Source organism: Salmo salar, chromosome 20, assembly GCF_965601325.2.
Source record: "Salmo salar chromosome 20, fSalSal1, whole genome shotgun sequence".
Lineage (NCBI taxonomy): Eukaryota > Metazoa > Chordata > Actinopteri > Salmoniformes > Salmonidae > Salmo > Salmo salar.
The window spans coordinates 15,887,858-15,911,241 of record NC_138310.1 but is presented as its reverse complement, the minus strand read 5'-3'; the positions used below and the strand labels follow the sequence as shown (position 1 = coordinate 15,911,241).

At 44.4% G+C, this 23,384-nt stretch overlaps 1 protein-coding gene across 2 annotated transcripts in view; it reads right to left on the bottom strand.

The window, feature by feature from the left end:
- The window catches only part of trpm3 (transient receptor potential cation channel, subfamily M, member 3), a 254,242-nt gene extending 231,235 nt beyond the window's left edge, over nucleotides 1–23,007 (bottom strand). For both annotated transcript variants that reach the window (XM_045703003.2, XM_014160648.3), the window contains exon 1: nucleotides 22,716–23,007. In XM_045703003.2, coding sequence (XP_045558959.2) covers nucleotides 22,716–22,808 — 93 coding nt within the window. In that variant the 5' untranslated portion in view covers nucleotides 22,809–23,007. The remainder of the gene's footprint in view (nucleotides 1–22,715) is intronic.
- Between the last annotated feature and the right edge of the window lie 377 nt (nucleotides 23,008–23,384).

Genomic DNA, 23,384 nt, shown 5'->3' with positions numbered 1-23,384 from the left:
AAAGCATTTGTACACTCAAGGTTCCTCCTCGTACCTATAACCGCAGCATGTCCGTTCTAAAAATATAATTTAGCACGCCATCTCCTGTACAATTTCTGTATTCCCTAATCCCTAACCATAAGCCTAACCCGTAACCCAAACCCTAAACGTAACTCTTAACCCTAACCACTAACCCTTTACCCTAACCCTAATTCTAAACCTAATCCTTAATTTTAAAATAGCCTTTGTCCTCATGAGGGAGAATTTTCCTTGTTTTACTATCCCCACAAGGATAGAAGAACCAAACCACCCACACACAACACACACAGGGATGTGAACATGTGTTGTTAACTACATTATCATTGACAGAACTCCCAAATGGTTTGTCCTATTGGTTCGTCTGGGGAATGTAAGCACCATTTCCCCACACAGGAGAGGAGATAGAGCAAGAGAAAATAAACAATGTCTACGCTCCCTGTTAATCCCTGAGAGAGCCGCTCTGACACGGATATCAAGCCTATTTAACTGCAGCTATTAAGGAGGAGGACGGCTTAATACTGCAGCACAGTTTCAAAGGTCAGCCGAGCTCTGCAGTAAGAGTGTGTGTGTGTGTGTGTGTGTGTGTGTGTGTGTGTGTGTGTGTGTGTGTGTGTGTGTGTGTGTGTGTGTGTGTGTGTGTGTGTGTGGTGTGTGTGTGTGTGTGTGTGTGTGTGTGTGTGTGTGTTTGTTTGGTTTAACTATCCTTGTGGGGACCAGAAGTCCACATTAGGATAGTAAAACAATGAAAATTAAGACCAGTGGGAACATTTCTCTGGTCCCCACAAGGAAAAACGCTATTTTAGGCTTAGGGGTTAGGTGTAGGGTTATGGTTACAATTAGGGTTAGGGTTACAATAAGGGTTAGGGTTTAAGGTTAGCTTTAGGGTTAAGTTTCGGGTTAGGGAAAAAATATTTTTAATGGGAATCAAGGATAGTAAAACAAACGTGTGTGTGTGCGTGCGTGTGTGCACATGAGCATTAACAAAATCCAGACTGGCTGTATTGGGTATGCTGTTATGTCTCCAACGGGGACAGACACTTAACCATTAAGTCCATTTTGAAGGAGAGGGGATACGACTGATCCACTTCTATTACTAGGTCATTATCTCCCGGCTCCAGAGAGCTACGCTAAACATAAATACACAAATTCAACAAAGCAATACTCTCTACAGACCAAAGCAGAAAACTGACTTCATAGTTTGTGTGCGCGTGTGTGTGTTCTTGTGTGCTGGGAGCGTGTGTTGGCTTTGGGAAATATATGGAAGCAGCACACTGCTCTCCAGTGATTTAAGATGCCACCACTCAATGCTAATTACCTGAGAGAAACCATCACTACAAAGCCAATATGCTTTGCTGGAGTGGTGAGAAAGAGAGATAAAACACATTTTAGAGAGAGAGTCAGAGAAACAGAGAGAGGGAGTAAAATGGAAAACCAAAAGCCAAACCAAAAACCCAACTCCTATTCAGAGCAAGTGATTCAGGTATTCTACAGGCTTGGGACCAAACAAAGCCAGGGTATTCGTTCCCAAAAAGTTTCATTAAGAGAAAAACTGATGAAAAAACAATCTCTGAGCCGAAGAGTTAGAGACCAAAATAATGTCTGAGTTGAGCAATGACAACTGAAAAAGTCTGTTTCCGTTCGATCACTATGAAAAGATGCACACGACTCAGGCAAACTGGACACCGTAGCGTTAGAATTCTAGATACCATTAGAATTGTAATTCAGTGTTTGACACAGATCTCCATAGATGCCATGGTGGAACATTCTCATATCGTTAGCAATCAGAATGGACCGAATGTGATAGATATGTACAGGTACAAAGACATATGTCACAAAGACCTACAGTACCAGTCAAACGTTTGGACACACCTACTCATTCAAGAGTTTTTCTTTATTTTTACTATTTTCTACATTGTAGAATAATAGTGAAGTCATCAGAACTGTGAAATAACACAACATCATGTAGCAACCAAAAAAGTGTTAAACAGCTTTGCACACTCTTGACATTCTCTCAACCAGCTTCACCTGGAATGCTTTTCCAACAGTCTTGAAGGAGTTCCCACATATGCTAAACACTTATTGTCTGCTTTTCCTTCACTCTGCGGTCCAACTCATCCAAAACCATCTCAATTGGGTTGATGTCGGGTGATTGTGGAGGCCAGGTCATCACTCTCCTTCTTGGTGAAATAGTTCTTACACCGCCTAGAAGTGTATTGGGTCATTGTCCTGTTGAAAAACAAATGATAGTCCCACTAAGCGCAAACCAGATGGGATGATGTATCGCTGCAGAATACTGTGGTAGCCATGCTGGTTAAGTGTGCCTTAAATTCTAAATAAATCAATGAGTAGGTGTGTCCAAACTTTTGACTGGTACTGAATGTCAATGGCGATGTCATTAAGAGAGAAAGAGAGATCACTGAAAAAAACTTTCTGGCCCCAAAAATGATAGATGCATGATGCTCTGTACATGGAGTCGAGTTGAGCTTTTACCCCCACAGTTGAGCCACAGTGTTAAACTGCGTCAAGAAGTGGAGCCGTCTAGCAGACGTAGCCAGCATTTCCCTTTTTGTTTCCAGCCTTTTAATTAGAGTCTAGTCAGATAATGACATTAACTTGTCCCTGTCTTAACTGTTTCATACTGAGCTTATCAAAGAACCCTCAATCATTAACACTGATTCCATCAGGCCAGCCTGTCGTAGAGTACCCGGGCTATTCCGTCATTCAAATCAATCAAATCAAATTGTATTTGTCACATGCGCCGAATACAAGTGTAGACCTTACAGTGAATTGCTTACTTACAAGCCCTTAACTAACAATGCTTTAAGAAGTTAAGAAAAGATAAATAAATAAGTATTAAGTAAAAAATTGAAAATAGAAAATAAAAGTAACAAACAATTCAACAGCAGCAGTAAAATAACAAGCGAGGCTATGTACAGAGTCAATGTGCGGGGGCGCCGGTTAGTTGAGGTAATTGAGGTAATATGTACATGTAGGTAGAGTTAAAGTGACTATGCATAGATTACAAACAGAGAGTAGCAGCAGCGTAAAAGAATGGTGTGGGTAGCCCTTTGATTAGCTGTTCAGGAGTCTTTTGGCTTGGAGGTAGAAGCTGTTAAGAAGCTGTTTGGACCTCGACTTGGCGCTCCGGTACCGATTGCTGTGTGGTAGCAGAGAGAACAGTCTATGACCCGGGTGGCTGGAGTCTTTCACAATTTTTGGGGCCTTCCTCTGACACCACGTGATATAAAGGTCCTGGATGGCAGAAAGCTTGGCCACAGTGATGTACTGGGCCGTGCGCACTACCCTCTGTAGTGCCTTGCGGTCGGAGGCCGAGCAGTTGCACCACACGACCAGGTCTCTGACCTCCCTATAGGCTGTCTCATCGTTGTCTCATCATTCCACCTAAAGGTTCATGTACATACCACGACCATACTGTACGCTGTCCAGAGTGCTGAAATTAAACATTTTGCCCATCATTACCCATACAAAACAAAAAGACATTAAAAAAAAAATTCTAGATTAAAAAAAATTGGGAAACATTGGGATACAAATAATGATTTTAAAAATGTTTTATTTAATACATTTGAAATACATTCCATCATATATTATGTAATGTATGTAAAATGTATATCACAATATATGTTAAATGCATCGGAAAATGTATTTATTGTATTTCAAAATACATTCTGAAATACATTTAATAATGTATTTTAAAAATATATTTAAACATGTATTTCTTTATATATTTTATAGTGTATTTGTAAATATTTTTAAAAAATATATTCAAACATGCCTTTAAATGTATTTGTAAGAAATATATTTTTTATAAAAATGTTTGGCAAATATCAAAAATGTGGCAAATCATATTATAATAAAATGGTGACCACGACTTCAAGTAGTCTAATAGGCTGCCGCCACTACAGTATACTTTGTCAAAATGCATTTTTATTTACTTGACACATACTAAAAGCATACCAAAAACATGCATTAACATGCATTTAAATGACTACAAAAATTATGACCGACATTATATATTATCGGTCATAGAGTGAATCCATGTCTTTAATGTGCAAATGATAAATAACTAGACGAGAGAGAGCATTGCAACCAACGTCCCGCGGGTAGAACTTAACGTCTAGTAGGTCGTTCCACTAAAGGAGTGCATTTTGCGTACCTTTGAATAGAATTTTTAAAAGCCTGTTATATGGAATGAAGTGCCCTTTAATATAGACCACATGGAGAATTCAATAACTCAGATTTTCAATGTGAATAAAGACTTGCATTTTTACGTGTCTTTCCGTGCACCCTCTGTGACTTATATAAAGCCCACTAACCCCCCAAAATACTCAAAGTTTTCACCATCATTGTAAAGCCCTAGTTATTTTGGTGCTTTATCAAAGTTATTTCTCATTTTTTTAAGGTCAACTCTGTTACGTGAACTGAACTCTTATTTTAATATAGTTTCAAAATAAACATTGAACATCTAATCGTCAAATTATAGTGTAAAATCAGGTGAGGTGGTTCTACTCTTTATAGCCATTTTCTGGTGTTTTGTGGTGAAAAACAAGATTTTTTTAAAAGAAAGACAAAAGTTAATACTGTAGATTCTCTCACTGGCTTCTTCAGTCTTCAATCCACGTGTCACCATAACACCGAAACCCTTTTACCCATAGATAGACAGGCTAGAAATGTTATAACAATATAACATATAACTTTGACATATTGTGGAGTGTTGTACGATGTATAGTTTTTGTTCAACTCAATAAAAACTTTAATCAAAAATGTATAAAAACAGCCTAGTGCTTTTTAAAATATATTTTTATTGATCAATAGGTTTAGAGTAATTTAAGAAGCCAAATTAGGAACCACTTTGGCCACCCTGTAGACTATGCATAGTCATGCATTTCAGGGAAAATTGTCATGCATTTACATGCATTTTAACAAAGATGCCAATATATCTACATGTATTTGAAATACACTATATATACAAAAGTATGGAACACCCCTTCAAATTAGTGGATTCGGCTATTTCAGCCACACCGTTGCTGACAGGTGTATAAAATCGAGCAAACAGCCATGTAATCTCCATAGATAAACATTGGCAGTAGAATGGCCTTACTGAAGAGCTTAGTGACTTTAAACGTGGTAACTGTCACGTCCTGACCAGCAGATGGAGCTGTTGTTGTAGTTTTGGGGTCAGGACGTGGCAGTCTTGTGTGTGTGATTGTTCTGTGTTGGTCTTGTGACTCCTGATCAGGAACAGCTGGGGATCGTTGTTCCTGATTGGGAGTCATATATGTAGGAGTGTGCTTGTCACTGTTGTTGCACCTGACAGGACTGTGTTGGCTGTCAGTTTTGTTGTTTTGTTAATTGCATAGTGTTCGTAACATTAAAAATGACGAACCCTAACTCCGCCGCATTTTGGTCCACTTCTTCCGTAGACAGCCGTTACAGAACTACCCACCAAAGGACCAAGCAGCAGAAGAGGAGGAAGCCACAGGAGAGAAAAAGGGAACAATGGACATGGGAGGACGTCCTGGACGGCAAGGGAGCCTACACCTGGGAAGAGATCCTGGCCGGAAGGGATCGCCTCCCATGGGAACAGGTGGAGGCACTCAGGAGAGTGGAGGCAGCTGGACAGAGGAACCATCGGGAAAGTTACGCTGGAACACGGTTGGCTAGGAAACCCGAGAGGCAGCCCCAAGATTTTTTTTGGGGGGGGCACACGGGTAGCTTGGCCAGGCCAGGGAAGAGCCGTAAGCCAGCTACCCGTGACTACAGGGAGGTGCGTACGAGGTGGAGGGCGTCATGTTACGCTGAGGTGCGCACCATCTCGCCTATACGGACGCACAGCCCAGTGCGCCCAGTACCAGCGCCCCGCAGGTGCCAGGGCAAGGGGAGCATCGAGCCGGAAGGGGTGATGCCAACCCTGCACTCAAGACCGCCAGTGCGCCCTTTCGGTCCGGTGTTTCCCGCTAGACACACTAGCATGGAGGTGCGTGTCTCCAGGCTGGTACGTCCAATACCTGCCCCACGCATCAGGAGTCAACAGTCGTCATCAGAGCTGCCCGCCAGTCAACAGTCACCAGAGTTGCCCGCCAGTCAACAGTCGTCAGAGCTGCCCGCCAGTCAACAGTCGTCGGAGCTGCCCGCCAGTCAACAGTCGTCGGAGCTGCCCGCCAGTCAACAGTCGTCGGAGCTGCCCGCCAGTCAACAGTCGTCGGAGCTGCCCGCCAGTCAACAGTCGTCGGAGCTGCCCGCCAGTCAACAGTCGTCGGAGCTGCCCGCCAGTCAACAGTCGCCGGAGTGGCCGGACTGCGTTGAACTGCCGGAGTGGCCGGACTGCGCTGAACTGCCGGAGTGGCCGGACTGCGCTGAACTGCCGGAGTGGCCGGACTGCGCTGAACTGCCGGAGTGGCCGGACTGCCCTGAACTGCCGGAGTGGCCGGACTGCCCTGAACTGCCGGAGTGGCCGGACTGCCCTGAACTGCCGGAGTGGCCGGACTGCCCTGAACTGCCGGAGTGGCCGGACTGCCCTGAACTGCCGGAGTGGCCGGACTGCCCTGAACTGCCGGAGTGGCCGGACTGCCCTGAACTGCCGGAGTGGCCGGACTGCCCTGAACTGCCGGAGTGGCCGGACTGCCCTGAACTGCCGGAGTGGCCGGACTGCCCTGAACTGCCGGAGTGGCCGGACTGCCCTGTTCTGCCGGAGTGGCCGGACTGCCCTGTTCTGCCGGAGTGGCCGGACTGCCCTGTTCTGCCGGAGTGGCCGGACTGCCCTGTTCTGCCGGAGTGGCCGGACTGCCCTGTTCTGCCAGAGTGGCCGGACTGCCCTGTTCTGCCAGAGTGGCCGGACTGCCCTGTTCTGCCAGAGTGGCCGGACTGCCCTGTTCTGCCAGAGTGGCCGGACTGCCCGGTTCTGCCAGAGGTGCCCGCCTGCCCTGATCTGCCAGGGTGCCCGGCCTGTCAGGATCAGCCCGAGTGGTCCTCCTGCCCTCCGGTCCAGCCCGAGTGGTCCTCCTGCCCTCCGGTCCAGCCCGAGTGGTCCTCCTGCCCTCCGGTCCAGCCCGAGTGGTCCTCCTGCCCTCCGGCCCAGCCCGAGTGGCCCGCATGCCTTCCGGCCCAGCCCGAGTGGCCCGCATGCCTTCCGGCCCAGCCCGAGTGGCCCGCATGCCTTCCGGCCCAGCCCGAGTGGCCCGCATGCCTTCCGGCCCAGCCCGAGTGGCCCGCATGCCTTCCGGCCCAGCCCGAGGGGCCCTCCTGCTCTCCGGCCCAGCCCGAGGGGCCCTCCTGCTCTCCGGCCCAGCCCGAGGGGCCCTCCTGCTCTCCGGCCCAGCCCGAGGGGCCCTCCTGCTCCCCGGCCCAGCCCGAGGGGCCCTCCTGCTCCCCGGCCCAGCCCGAGGGGCCCTCCTGCTCCCCGGCCCAGCCCGAGGGGCCCTCCTGCCCCCCGGCCCAGCCCGAGGGGCCCTCCTGCCCCCCGGCCCAGCCCGAGGGGCCCTCCTGTCCCCCGGCCCAGCCCGAGGGGCCCTCCTGTCCCCCGGCCCAGCCCGAGGGGCCCTCCTGTCCTCCGGCCCGGCTCGAGGGGTCCGTCTGCCTGGCGCAGCTATCGGCTCCACCGAAGTGGGCGACGCCGAGGGTGGAGCAGGGTCCACGTCCTGCACCGGAGCCACCTCCAGGATAGGTGGGTTGGGGAGGGAGGGTGTAGCACAGTGCCGTCGTTGACGGCAGCCACCCTCCCTTCCCTCCCTTATTGTTTAGGGGTTATTGTTTATGGGTTTTGTTGGGGATTTTGTTTGTTGGTGTTTTTTCGTTGTTAGGTGCATTCCGGGGTCTGCACCTTGAGGGGGGGGTACTGTCACGTCCTGACCAGCAGATGGAGCTGTTGTTGTAGTTTTGGGGTCAGGACGTGGCAGTCTTGTGTGTGTGATTGTTCTGTGTTGGTCTTGTGACTCCTGATCAGGAACAGCTGGGGATCGTTGTTCCTGATTGGGAGTCATATATGTAGGAGTGTGCTTGTCACTGTTGTTGCACCTGACAGGACTGTGTTGGCTGTCAGTTTTGTTGTTTTGTTAATTGCATAGTGTTCGTAACATTAAAAATGACGAACCCTAACTCCGCCGCATTTTGGTCCACTTCTTCCGTAGACAGCCGTTACAGTAACGTCATAGGATGCCACCTTTCCAACAAGTCAGTTCATCAAAATTCTTCCCTGCTAGAGCTGCCCCGGTCAACTGTAAGTGTTGTTATAGTGAAGCAGAAACATCTAAGAGCAACAATGGCTCAGTCGTGAAGTGGTAGGCGACACAAGCTCACAGAATGGGACTACCGAGTGCTGTCCTCAGTTGCAATACTCACTATCGAGTTCCAAACGGCCCCTGGAAGCAACGTCAGCAAAATAACTGTTTGTCGGGAGCTTCATTAAATTGGTTTCCATGGCCGAGCAGCCGCATACAAGCCTTAGATCACCATGCGCAATGCCAAGTGTTGGCTGGAGTGGTGTAAAGCTCGCCGCCATTGTACTCTGGAGCAGTGGAAAAGCGTTCCCTGGAGTGATGAATCACGCTTTCCCATCTGGCAGTCCGACGGAGAAATCTGGGTTTGGAGAACGCTATCTGCCCGAATGCATAGTGCCAACTGTAAAGTCTGGAGGAGGATGTTTTTCACGGTTCGGGCTAGGCACGTTAGTTCCAGCAAAGGGGAATCTTAATACTACAGCATACATTGACATTCTAGACAATTCTGTCCTTCCAACTTTGTGGCAACAGTTTGGGGAAGGCCCTTTCCTGTTTCAGCATGACAATGCCCCCCGTGCACAAATCGAGGTCCATACAGAAATGGTTTATCGAGGTTGGTGTGGAAGAACCACAGAGCCTTGACCTCACAGAGCCTTGACCTCCTCAACCCCATCGAACACCGTAGGGATGAATTGGAACGCCGACTCCGAGTCAGGCCTAATCGCCCAACATCAGTGCCCGACCTCACTAATGCGGCAATGTTCCAACATTGTAATGACTGTCGTAGAGAGGGGACCAAAACGCAGCGTGTTGAGTGCTCATGATGAAATGTATTTTAACTCTGAACACTTAAACAAAATAATAAACAATGGAAAACGACCGTCACGTCTTGCAGGCTTTACAAAGCAGTACAAAAATAAGATCCCACAACTCAAGGAGGGAAAAGGGCTGCCTAAGTATGGTTCCCAATCAGAGACAACGATAGGTAGCTGCCTCTGATTGGAAACCATACCTGGCCAAAACATAGAAATATAAACCATAGAATGCCCACCCCACACCCTGACCTAACAACATAGAGAAATAAACCGTCTCTCTCAGGTCAGGGCGTGACAAACATCTAGCGGAGGCCGTCCCAGAAGAGTGGAGGCTGTTATAGTAGCAGAGGGGGGACCAACTCCATATTAATGCCCATGATTTTAGAATGATATATTCGACAAGAAGGTGTCATGTCTTTTGTCATGTAGTGTACATTTTAGGTGATGTTAAATATATTGAAATGTATCATTTTTTTCAGTATGGGCACATTCTACAACGGTAATACTCCAAAGCAGTTAGTGGCTTCGTCTCATTAGACCACATTATACTCCTTATCTGGGACTAGATTCACAATACAGCTTGGCTTCACTCTTGGTGTTTTATAACCCAGAGTCGTTTGGTACAAGCCAAAAGTCTGAACAAGTGGAAATGTACCTACGTATCCTCTTACTTCTCCTAATTTACATCTTCATTACTCTAACAGCCTTGAGTGTAATATACCCCATAAACATAGATACGTCATCAAACACAAGTGTATTGAGAAATTGATTTATTGATTCACCTTTGGTCAATTGGACATCTATCAATTATGTTACATCTAACAATGAACGCACAAACTAACTAACAGGCATGTAGAATACCAACAACATTTAAATTCTCAAGAATTAACACACCTTAGAACACACACACACACGCGCAGAGGCACACATTCACAACTACTTACACCCAGATGGAAGTGCCTCACTCCACATTCTAAGCACACAGGAAAAAGGTAGCACTCAGACTAATTGATCAGACTGATTTAATAATGCTAAGTGCACCAAACCAAAAACCTTTTACTGTCATCAAGCAGCCAGCTCAACTCATTTTGAAATACAGGGAAGCCAGAATGAATGTGTGTGTGTTTGTGTAGAATGCATAAGAGAGTCAGGACAGGAGGCGATTACTTCTGGGACCACGGGCCAGTGATCAACCAAGCCAAAGATGCATACACACGCACACATAATAGATCCTTAGTGATGTGGACAACAAAGAACTTGAAGCTCTCGACCCGCTCCACAACAGCCCCGTCGATGTGAATGGGGGCGTGCTAGGGCCTCCGTTTCCTGTAGTCCACGATCAGACTTTTGTCTTGCTGGCGTTGAGGGAGAGGCTGTAATGGCACCACACTGCCAGATCTCTGACCTCCTACCTATAGGCTGTATCATTGTCGTCTGTGATCAGTACTACTACTGTCATGTCGTCGGCAAACTTAATGATGGTGTTGGAGTCGTGCGCAGCCATGTAGTCGTTGGTGAACAGGGAGTACAGGAAGGGACTAAGCACACACCCCTGAGGGCCCCCTTGTTGAGGTTCAGTGTGGCGGATGTGTTGTTGCCTACCATCACCACCTGGGGACGTATCGTCAGGAAGTCCAGGATCCAGTTGCAGAGGGAGCTGTTCAGTGCTTCATTTGTAAATTGGGAGGTACCGGAACAAAAAGTGAGAGCGAAAGGGGGGTGACCTGGGGCCCTCTGAGGTACCGGAGCGTATGAAAAAAAAAATCACCTTTATAATAAAGCATTGCATGCATATCATAGCTTTTATGTGCTGGCATAGAGCATTAGTGTAGAGTCACTTGACGAAGACGTAAACTTGGGTGTTTTTTTTTTGCGACTAGGTTCTGGGAAAAATGTGGCCTTTTCTAAATGCATTTCACGCAATTCAACATCATTTTAGATGACTGGAGACTTTTTAGCATAATCTTTTTTACTACCTCACAAATAATCGAAATGACTGGCTACTTTGACACTGACAAACTGAGAATCTGAGATCAATAAAAAACTACCTTGTCTTGAATCCATCAATAGCCTAGGTGTGTGGAGACTCATATTGTACAATATGAGGAGGAAATAGTCCTAAAAAAGATAAAATACAAATATAGTCATAGAAAAATCTTTCCAGTTTCCAATTTTACTTTGTAAAAAAATGCTGTCCGCTCAACAGGCCTATTTGGAAGTTGATAACATAATTTGATAGCCTACAGCCAAATTAGTCATCTCTTTTCAGCAGAATCCAGTTGCTTTCCAAACTGTGTTTTCCCGCAAATGTATTTGAAATATTGTGAAAGGTTTTGGCTGCATGCTGTTCACTGACAGATTTGACACAGGTTCCAGACTGTGATTGGGCTACACAATCCACAGCTAGGCATTTTTGTTTTAAATATATACGCTATTGATCCTCTGTGGCTAAATTATAGGACGAGTCCTGGTGTAGTATTCTGAATTATTTCATTACTGTCTGAAAAGACATAAGTAATTCTATGACTTTAGCAAATGTATTTCAATTTGTCAGGGGTGCTGAGGCACCTACTGCACCCTTCCCATGGCTATGACTCTATAAGGAAATAAAGGGTGAAGTGCAACGCTGGAGAGATGTGAGTTGCAGGCTGATGTCTATCAGAGCAGAGAGAGGGAGAGAGATCATAGAAAGTGAATCTCATTCTAGTTCTTTTAGAGATACAGGCACAATTATTTCTCTCACCACAGCAATGGACACGTGTTAGTTTATACAGACTACAATGTTGCGCAAACCATAAACCAGAGCCGGTCCAACACAAATCAATTCTTAGAATATCAGGCACATTTTCACATTCGATTTTTTTAGGGGAAGGAGTATTACAGAAGAGACAACTTAAATGAACTCTTATTGATGTTATTATCATTTTTACATTGCAAACAGTGAAAATGCTGTTTCCTGCCAAGAGAGGTACTGGATCTTGGCAAATGGGTTCCGGAAGGAAACAGTCCAAAATTTAGAGGTGCCAGACCCTGTTCCGGCTCGAATTAAGCACTGGAGGTGTTCAGTCACAGGGTCCTTAGCTTAGTGATACCCAGGACGTGTACTCCGAGCATGTGTCTTCACTGACATTTTCAACCTCTCCCTGTCTGAGTCTGTAATACCAACATGTTTCAAGCAGACCACCATAGTCCCTGTGCCCAAGAACACTAAGGTAACCTGCCTAAATGACTACCGACCCGTAGCACTCACGTCTGTAGCCATGAAATGCTTTGAAAGGCTGGTCATGGCTCACATCAACACCATTATCCCAGAAACCCTAGACCCACTCCAATTTGCATACCACACCAACAGATCCACAGATGGTGCAATCTCTATTGCACTCCACACTGGTTTTTCACTCACACCTGGACAAAAGGAACACTATAGTGCCCTCAAAGCTCATCACTAAGCTAAAGACCCTGGGACTAAACACCTCCCTCTGCAACTGGATCCTGGACTTCCTGACGGGACGCCCCCAGGTGGTAAGGGTAGGTAACACCCTTTCTCACATCCGCCACGCTGATCTTCAACAAGGGGGCCCCTCAGGGGCGCGTGCTCAGTCCCCTCCTGTACTCCCTCTTCACTCATGACTGCACAGCCTAGCACGACACCAACACTATAATTAAGTTTGCTGATGACACAACAGTGGTAGGCCTGATCACCGACAACGATGAGACAGACTACAGGGAGGAGGTCAGAGACCTGACAGTGTGGTGCAAGGACAACAACCTCTCCCTCAATGTGATGAAGACAAAGGAGATGATTGTGGACTACAGGAAAAGGAGGACCGAGCACGCCCCCATTCTCATCGACGGGGCTGTAGTGGAGCAGGTTGAGAGCTTCAAGTTCCTTGGCGTCCACATCACCAAAAAAATGTACATGGTCCAAGCACACCAAGACAGTCGTGAAGAGGGCACGACAAAACGTATTCCCCCTCAGGAGACTGAAAATATTTGGCATGGGTCCTCAGATCCTCAAAAGATTTTACAGCTGCACCATCAAGAGCATCCTGACTGGTTGCATCACTGCATGGTATGGCAACTGCTCGGCCTCCAACCGCAAGGCACTACAAGGCATTACTACTATGGCAAGCGGTACCGGAGTGCCAAGTCTAGGTCCAAGAGGCTCCTAAATAGCTTCTACCCCCAAGCAATAAGACTCCTGAACTGCTAATCAAATGGCTACCGAGACTATTTGCATTGCCCCACCCCCTCTGTAACGCTGCTGCTACTCTCTGTTATTATCTATGCATAGTCACTTTAATAACTCTACCTACATGTACATATTACCTCAATTACCTCGACACTTGTGCCCCTGCACATTGATTCTGTACTGGTACCCCCTGTATATAGCCCCGCTATTGTTATTTACTGCTGCTCTTTAATCATTTGTTATTCTTACTCTTACTTTTTGGGGAGTATTTTCTTAAAACTGCATTGTTGGTTAAGGGCTTGTAAGTAAGCATTTCACTGTAAGGTCTACACCTGTTGTATTTGGCGCATGTGACAAATTCTATTTGATTTGATATTGTATTTCATGTCTAGGCAATATTTACCCATCCACTTAGCTAGATGTGGGGTGTTATAGCATTTCCTTCACGTGACCCATCAATTTAGACAAGTGTGTCAGGGTCATCTAATAATGATAAGATATTGATTAAATATTTTGATCTGGACACTTTCTGTTTTTGATATTGCTATTATGCAAGTAACCACTTCAGTGTACTGTTTACACCTTCTATATCCTGTGCATGTGACAAATAACTTAGATTTTCTTATAGCGCATGTTTACCACATGTCCTCACATATGATTCCTTAAAGAGATGGATGGGGCTAAGGCTTAAGAGGGTGTGAACGATGCTGAATGGGTGTAGACAAAGAATAGCTCTCCAGCAGTTGTACCAGAACATTCAAGGGCAATTTTCTCAAAAGTGGGGTTACAGGTTTATCAACTTTCAAAGCAGAATTACTTTCCCATTGTTCCTCAACTACAGTGTATGATATACCATATTCTAGCTCTGAGTCTCTACTTTTATCCAATGTAAAAAAACACAATTTCAAATTTTGCTACATAAGACCAAATCGAGGCGGTCGGTCACCTTTTTTAGAATTTCATAATTAATAAACATTATTTCAAATATCCGGCAAAAATCTGGTGTTTCTATTTCAAACGGTTTTGTTATATTTCACTCTTCTGTGATGTATATAAAGTGTAATATTTTGATGCAAACTCAAAATGTAATACATTTCAACTCTATATCTGACATGGTACAGGTGTCTTATTTTTTTTAAACCCATAACCATGTGTGTGAGGTGTATACTGTTGTTTCAACATAGCTTTGTTTAAGACACCATTGCAGTAAAAGGTTGAAGGTCTTTTAATGGGGGATTTAATTACTGGTTGAAAACGTCAGAGAACTTCATTAATTACCAGTTTGGATCGGAATTAATCATTACACACACTTATTGAATTACCATCGCACACTAGACCCATGAGCATCCGACACTTTTGGCTATCTCTAAATCTCATCTTTATTTTCACTGTTCACACCCACCCTGACGGACATTCATTTTTATGATGATATATATTTAACCAGGCAAGTCAGTTAAGAACAAATTGTTATTTACAATGACGGCCTACCCCAGCCAAACCCGGACGACGCTGGGCCAATTGTGCGCCACCCTATGGGACTCCCAATCACAGCCGGGTGTGATACAGCCTGGAATCGAACCAGGGTCTGTAGTGACACCTTTAGCACTGAGATGCAGTGCCTTAGACCACTGCGCCACTTGGGAGGCCCATCATTATCATTATTCTGAATTACCTTTAAATCAATGTGGGCAAGGATGCTGACAAATAGGACAATCAGGTTAGAAGATACCATGGGAATTTCAGCAGGACAATAAGCTAAAACATAAGGCCAAATATGAACTGGTGTTGCTTACCAATATGACATTGAATGTTCCTGAGTGGTCTATATAAAGTTTTGACTTAAATCGGCTTGAAAATCTATGGCAAGACTTGAAAATATCTGTCTAGCAATGATCAACAATCAATTTGACAGAGCTTGAAGAATTTTTTTAATAATACTGTGCAAATATTGTACAATCTAGGCATTCAAAGCACTTTGATACTTGCCCAGAAAGACTCACAGCTGTAATTGCTGTCAAATGTGATTCTAACATGTATTGACTCAGGGGTGTGAATACTTATGTAAATTAGATATTGTATTTCTGTATTTCATTTTCAATAAATTTGCAAACATTTCTAAAAGCATGTTTTCACTTTGTCATTATTGGGTATTGTTATAGATGAGTGAGAGAAAAAAAAATGATTTAATCCATTTTAAATTCAAGCTATAACACAACAAATTGTGGAATGAGTCAAGGGGTATGAATACTTTCTGAAGGCACTGTAAATTGGGTTGAGATCTGGTGACTGAGACACACACACACACGCACACACATACTCTCAAATACAAATATTCTCGTTACTATAATTGAGTAGCTTTTCCGAGTTCCTGAAAGTGAGTAATTTTACTTTTACTTAAGTATGTTTAGAATGAAGTATTGTACTTAAGTACTGTTTCAAATCTATCCGTTACAGAGTACAATTTTGTAGACTATCCATAATAGTAGATCATAAGGTCACGTAAAGTTTGCGAGAGCACCTCAGAGCTAACTTTATTTCGTTTGAGATGTAACGTGATGTGTGTTAAAAACAATTTAGACAGAGGAGTCTGTGACCAGTTCTCCTTCAAACACAGGAGAGGTGATGCTATGCAAGCTTTGCTTAACCAGGATGGCAGTGGTGGCAGCCTACAAAAGAAATACAGAATTTATCAATCTAATGCAACATCTATAGCCCCTTCTCTATTTCAGGGGGGTTTGCTCATTAATTTTATTTTCCATGATATTCTGTTGTTGCCTCCAGAGCTAATTTGACACCAAATCCTTTAGGTATGTCCAGTGTGCCCTGGCACTCCCCATTTGACTTTGTATGGTGAGTGAGTGTGTGTGAGCGTGCATGCGTGATTGAGTGAGTGAGTGAGTGAGGAAGGGAGGTAATGAGGGAATGAAAGAAAGAGGGAATTTGTGTTTGAGGGAAGGAGGGAGTGAGGATATTTTCAAATATGAATAGCAATGATTTTTTTATACTACATATATAGTAATGTAGCAAAGTAAAAGTTGTCATAAATATAAACAGTAAAATACAGATACCCCAAAAATCTACTTAAGTGGTAGATTAAAGTATTTTTACTTAACTACTTTACACAACTGTATGTAGCCTACTGGTCATAGTTAATTAAGACCTCATCGTAAGCTGGTAATGACCACCTGATTCCAGTTTATTGCCTATTGTAAAAAGTATCGCTCTCTCTTTCACACACACTCACAGGTAGAATGACAATGTTGACATGATGATAATCTTTTCTATAAGTTATTGTGATCATCATCTCTCTCCCCCTTCTCTCTCTCACACAGAACACATACACACAGCTTTTTTTCTTTTCTTTTTTTACTCCTTTTTCTCCCCAATTTCATGGTATTCAATTGGTAGTTACAGTCTTTGTCTCATTGCTGCAACTCCCGTACGGACTCGGGAGACGCGAAGGTCGGGAGCCATGCGTACACCGAAACACGACCCAACCAAGCCGCCCGCACTGCTTCTTGACACAATGCCCACTTAACCTGGAAGCCAGCCACAGGAGTCGCTAGAGCGCAATGGGACAAGGCCAAACCGTCCCCTAACCCAGATGATGCTGGGCCAATTGTTCCCCGCCCCATGGGTCTCCCGGTCAGGGACAGCTGCGACAGAGCCTGGACTCGAACCAGGATCTCTAGTGGCAAAGCTAGCCTTAGACCACTTCTCTCTCACTCTCTCTCTCTCTAAACCACCGCCTAAATTAAGGAAACTTAGCAGTCAAATCTTTTCAATTGAGAGGCTTTTGTTGTTTCAAGTGGTGGCATTGTTGTGTAGCCTACCGGGCGCTTTGTCTCATTTGCTCAAGCAATGCACTGAGCAAGCACGCTTGTCTGCCCTGTCCCCGAGCCTGCCTGCCGTCCTGTACCTGCCTGACTCTGACTCTCAAGGAGCCACCATTGGAAGACACGAGGAGTTACTGCAATGCCTTATGGAGGGACTCCATACCCTGGCAGAACGCCATGACCAGGCATTTGATACATTGCTGGAGAAATTCCGCAGATACCCTACTAGGCAGCGGGCTACACCAGTAATCCCCCAGACTCTCAGCAACCCCGCCACCAGCAGCGTTTCTTCCCAGCCTACCCCAGTGTCCCGAGAACCCCGCTTACCTCCCCCGGAGCGCTACGCTGGAGATTCTGGAACCTGCCGCGCCAGTTCGTACTATCATGGGATGATAGTATGATCGTGCCGGATAAGCTGAAGTTGATTATGCCCGAGTACCATTAGCCAGAGCCCAGAGAAATATGATTCTTCAGGTCTCTGAAAAAGCACGGCCCACATGAAGCCCCCAGAGTCCGAGTCCATGCAGAGTCCCCCAAGTCTCAAACGGATTAGGCCCGATCCCAGCATGTTGACTGGGCACAGTATGCCAGGAGACCCTAAACCTCTTTGGTGAGCTCTGCCAGCTGTTGTTTGCCAAGTGTGCTAAGCTGAATCATGCAAACCCTGCTAAAAAAAGAACATTACTCAAATGTGTATAATGGTAATGGTTCTAGTGTCTCAATGCAATGGGCGCATGGCCCACAAACACTATGCACATGTTTATATAGATTGGAGTCTATTAATTTAGTAGAATTTAGATAACGGGTCAGTAGTTCCATCAGATTTCAACCAAAAAACAGATATCAATCAATGTATTTTTCATAAAATCAAAAAGACGTCAGGAAAAAGACGACTAAATCTGGTTGTGACCTGGTTATAAGACATCCTTACCAGATTTCAACGAGTAAAATATGTCTTTATCACGTCGTATGCCCACTGGGGTGGGTTATAATCAAAGTGAAATGTCTCCAATCAATATTGTGCTAATATACTTCAACAAATGCCTGTGGAGAGGAGTCTAATGTGTTGTCCTTTTTTCAGTCAATAATGCTCGATGGAGTAGACTACATGGGGAGCCAGTATGTGTTGTCAGTTGTCAGGGCTGTCTATCCCTCTCTAGATGGACAAAATGCTGGATAATGACATGGATGACTCCAAAGAGGAATTTAATACAACTTTAGAATCCATTGGTTAGAATGGAAAATGTCTATTCTCCCTTTCCCAACACCAACAAACACACACACGTTGACACAGGTTGAGTAGCAGTGCAGAGCCCCCTGATGGAGAGCAATTGTGGGGGGTTAGGTGCCTTGCTCAAGGGTACAAAGGCAGGAGATGGTACATGGGATCAATGACCAACAGCCCTGCAGCTGCCAGTTCAGATGCATTCCCATGTTTGTGTTGCCCTGCCCGGGGCTTAAACCAGCAACCTTCCAGCTGCTGGTCTGCCTCTGTTTCTCAATCCTGGTCGTGGGAAACTAAAGGGGTGCACATTCTTATTTTTGTCTGAACAATACACAGCTGATTCAAATGATCAACATATCAAGCTTTGATTTCAATCAAATGTGTAGTGCTAAGGCAAAAACAAAAATGTGCACCCCTTTGGGTCCCTAGGACCAGGATCAGGAAACACTGCTAAGCTAGGCTAATACAGGAGCAATGAATGAGTGCGGTGCCATGACTACAATGGTTCATGCCCAGGATGTAACAAAAATGGGTATGGAATTGAACTGGTAGCTGGAAGGCTCCCATGTACTATCTCCTGACAGTGTGTCCTTGACTAAGGCACAGTTGCTCTCCACCAGGTGTTGCTGCACTGCATGATGTTGGGAAAAGCAGAAGACACATTTCCGTTCGAACCGATTGACAATAAAGTATCTACTCTCTCCATGTTCTTGTCACAAGATGACTCTGTTACCTCTTATTGCACAACTGTACAAGTATTCCATGTATTGTACTACACTGCCATTACTGTATGTATGGCTATTATTTAATTGTGGAGTGTAAACTTTGAGTTGATGACTATGCCCACTTAAATATTTGACACTGTGAAAGACTAATGTCTCTCTTACTATGCCTACTTTGAATATTATTGTGAATGACTTGTTTATTGTGAAAGATTCTGATATTGTGAGATACTAATGTCACATTATAACATGTTTACTTTACCATCTTATGAGAGAGCTGAAATGAGAGGGCTAAAACAATACCTTTGAACTTGAGATGGGTTAAATGGAATTCTAACTGAAATATGAACACTGACAGGCCTGTAACATCTCACATGTAACCTAATATGAAATTAACTCCTGCAGAATTAAGTATTTATTGCAGTACAATGATACACCAAATGTTATTTTTGTCTCGAAAAAAGGAGTGGAGCTAAATGGTAAGATTGATTTATGTCAGTATGTCGAGCAAATGTGAATATGGGTGTGTTTTCAGTGATTGTACCTTTTACATAACAGCCACACAAACGCAAACACACACACTAGAGAATGCTTTACACGGTAGCCAGGTAATTAGGTCAAATTCACGGGAGACTGGGAAAGGGCTTGAGGTGCAGAAATGTGCTCACATGATAATGATAGGCCTATTAGGCTGAACTTACACTGCCATTCTGACATCTTCTGAGATGGACCAGACACACTATCCAGACCCATCAGTGGTTAGAAAGCCACTCACATCAATACACACACACATTTCCCATCTCTCTGTTAATGCCTTATACACTCATGCACACAGACCCCATCAGTGATTACAATATAATTAATTTGCTATACACATGCAAATACAAACACGTCCACACACACACACATTCAACTGGCCTGGTTTAACATCATAGAGATACAGTACTTGCTATGAGACTTTGATGCTGAGAGATCAAAAGAAGACTGGGGAGAACACAGACAAGAGCTCTATAGTAATGTGTATCAAAACGCATGGTTATAAACAGCCTTTAACATGTTCACACCAGGAAATGAATAAAGACAGTTTATAACCAGGTCTATAAATATCTTGTGACAGCCAATAAATTACCTCATATGTTAATCACATGTATCACTCCCTCTCATACAATGTGCAAATACAGTGAACACAGGCACACAACCAAACCAGTGGAGGCTCCTCAAAGGAGGAGGAAGAGGAGAACCATTCACTATAAAAATAGTGAAACATTAAAAACACATTGTTTTGCAATGAAGGTTTACAGTAGCCTCAACAGCACTCTGTAGGGTAGCACCATGGTGTAGCCGGAGGACAGCTAGCTTCCGTCCTCCTCGGTGTACATTGACTTCAATACAAAACCTAGAAGGCTCAGGATTCTCAACCCCTTTCATAGACTTACACAGTAATTATGACAACCTCCGGAGGATGTCCTCCAACCTATCAGAGCTCTTGCAGCATGAACTGACATGTTGTCCATCCAAATAAAAGGATCAGATAATGAATCTAGTACTAAAAGCATTAGTTAGAGCCAGCTAGCACTGCAGTACATTATATGTGGTGAGTAGTTGACTCAAACAGAGAAAGACAATAGTTGAGCAGTTTTGAACAAATTAATTTCTTAAAAAATTAAGGAGAAGCAGCAGAGAGTGAGAACTTCACTTTCACTTACTTAGCTAGCTAATGCAGCTAATTTAGCCTACTCAACAACCTCACTCAAACAGAGAAGCATACTATTTATGTTAGCTAGCTGGTTAAGGCTATCCATTACTTCAACTCTTCCAAGTCAAATCAAAATCAAATCAAATTTTATTTGTCACATACACATGGTTAGCAGATGTTAATGCTAGTGTAGCGAAATGCTTGTGCTTCTAGTTCCGACCATGCAGTAATATCTAACAAGTAATCTAACAATTTCACAACAACTACCTTATACACACAAGTATAAAGAAATTAATAAGAATATGTACATAAAAATATATGGATGAGCGATGGCCGAATGGCATAGGCAAGATGCAGTAGATGGTATAGAGTACAGTATATACATATGAGATGAGTAATGTAGGGTATGTAAACATTATATAAAATGGCATTGTTTAAAGTGGCTAGTGATACCTTTATTACATCCAATTTTGAATTATTAAAGTGACTAGAGATGAGTCAGTATGTTGGCAGCAGCCACTCAATGTTAGTGATGGCTGTTTAACAGTCTGATGGCCTTGAGATAGAAGCTGTTTTTCAGTCTCTCCGTCCCAGTTTGATGCAAGTCAGGGTAAGATTTCAGTTCAATTAAATTATTGCCACCGGGTAACTATTAAACTGCTATACACATGGATTGGATTGTGGGTTAGTTCCAATGATGTTTATAAACCCTGGTTTGCTGATGCTATGTTTTGGCTATTGAGAGGCTTTGAAGCCACCGGTCAGCCATATTGGTACTCCCCAGTAGGAGCAGTCCTCCATAGGAATGAATGGAATTCTTCAGTATTTCAATTCAATGTTTAACTGACAAAATTACATGTATTGAAGTACTTTTTTGTTTTAGTGTGAACAGTAACATTAGTATTCTCAAAAAATATACTTATTTTTAGCTAACATAACATAATTTAAAAGTATGCATTAAGGTGTCTGTAACCGAATAAATGTGTCAAAAATGATTGTACACATTAATAAATGCATTTATATAGCTTCCAAAATCTGTTTTTCGAATGGAGGATGAGTACCAAGATGGCTGGGAGGTGTCTTCAATACAACGCCCTATGTCAGTCATCCAGGCTTTATATACAGTACATCATTGGTTAGTTATAGTTATACGTTTTTTTGCCTGGTCCCAGACAGTTGTTGTGTTGTGCACTGAACTCCATAAGCGAAGTGAAAATATCAGAGGAGGAGAGCAGTAGATGTGATGATGCTGTGAAAGTGAACTGTGTGTGCGGGTGATTTCATTATATTGAGCTCCAATATGCTGTAATAGAAATAAGGCCATGATCATAATTTTTTTTTAAATAATAATCGTCCTCCCTAATCATAAATGGCACCCACCACCAGAGAACATTTGTTACAGCGTGGTCACTTTCACCCAGCTAAGCAAAACCTCAAGGAAGGCACATCAAGAATGAATCACGCATCTAATCAAATCAAACAAATCCAATCAGAGTTTATTGATCGTGTACACAGTTTGGAAGATATAGCGGGTGCAGAAAAATTATTGTGTTACTAGCTCCTAACACTGTAGCAAAAAATGCCAAACAGAAAACAGGGTGGTGTAGATTGAATATAACACTATCTGAACCTAATTGCTCAGATATCTTCACCAAACAGTCATTGTACACAGTATAATGGCCTTTCTTCCTCGCAACCTCCTCCTGTGTCAGCCTGGTCCCAGCCTGGTCTGTCTGGGTTGTCTTGCCAATAATCAAATAGGAGTAGGTAAGACAGCACAAACAGATCTGGGAGAAGCATATTCCTGTGTAAATGTACTTTTAGGTTTTTCTTAACCACCCTCTTATGTCAATCTCAAACTCCCCCACCTGCCACCCCCAACCCCCTACATTCATCGTTCCTCTCCTCCTACACAACCTTCTCTCCTACTCCACTTCTCCTCCTCCTCCACTCCCCAGCCCCCTCTGGTACCCATACCTTGAGCAGGCGTACGGATGGTAGGAAGGCTGCGGCGCACAGTTTCCTGATGGTCCAGTTGATTGGCCGCGGAGGATCCGTCTGCTGGTTCATGGTTCCCGCTCCTCCCGCCTGGCTTTTCCCGGATTTTCCAGGAAAAGAGCCCCTCCGGGGGGGCAAAGCAACGGGGTCTCCAGCCAAATAGAACAACTCAGATCCTGGCAGAGCATGACCCACAACACCAGACCACCACCTTCATCCTTGTTCCACGGCAGGTCAGCCCTTCCTTCACCTGGGTGCCCTTCCTCCCCCCTCTCTCTCTCCCCCACCCCTCCCTTCCCACCCCACAGATCCACGGGGTCCGACGGCCGAGTTCCGAGCACCTGACGCATCCAGCCCTCTCTCCACATGCAGTATCCCACTATCCCAGTATCCCAGTATCCCAGTTGACCCGGTGCATATGTTCCAAACTAGCAGAGCAGAACAGAGTAAAGAACAAACAAAAGGCGACGGAGAAAGAGGAGAGAAGAGAGAAGCAAAAAGGAGAGGAGGAGCGCAGCACAGCACGGCAGCTCAGAGCATAGCACGTAAACTGAGCAGAGTGACAGGGAGCTGCACAGCACCGTCTCCAAGACGAAAGAGAGAGAGAGAGAGAGAAAGCAAAAGAGAGAGAGAAAGAAAGAGAATGGA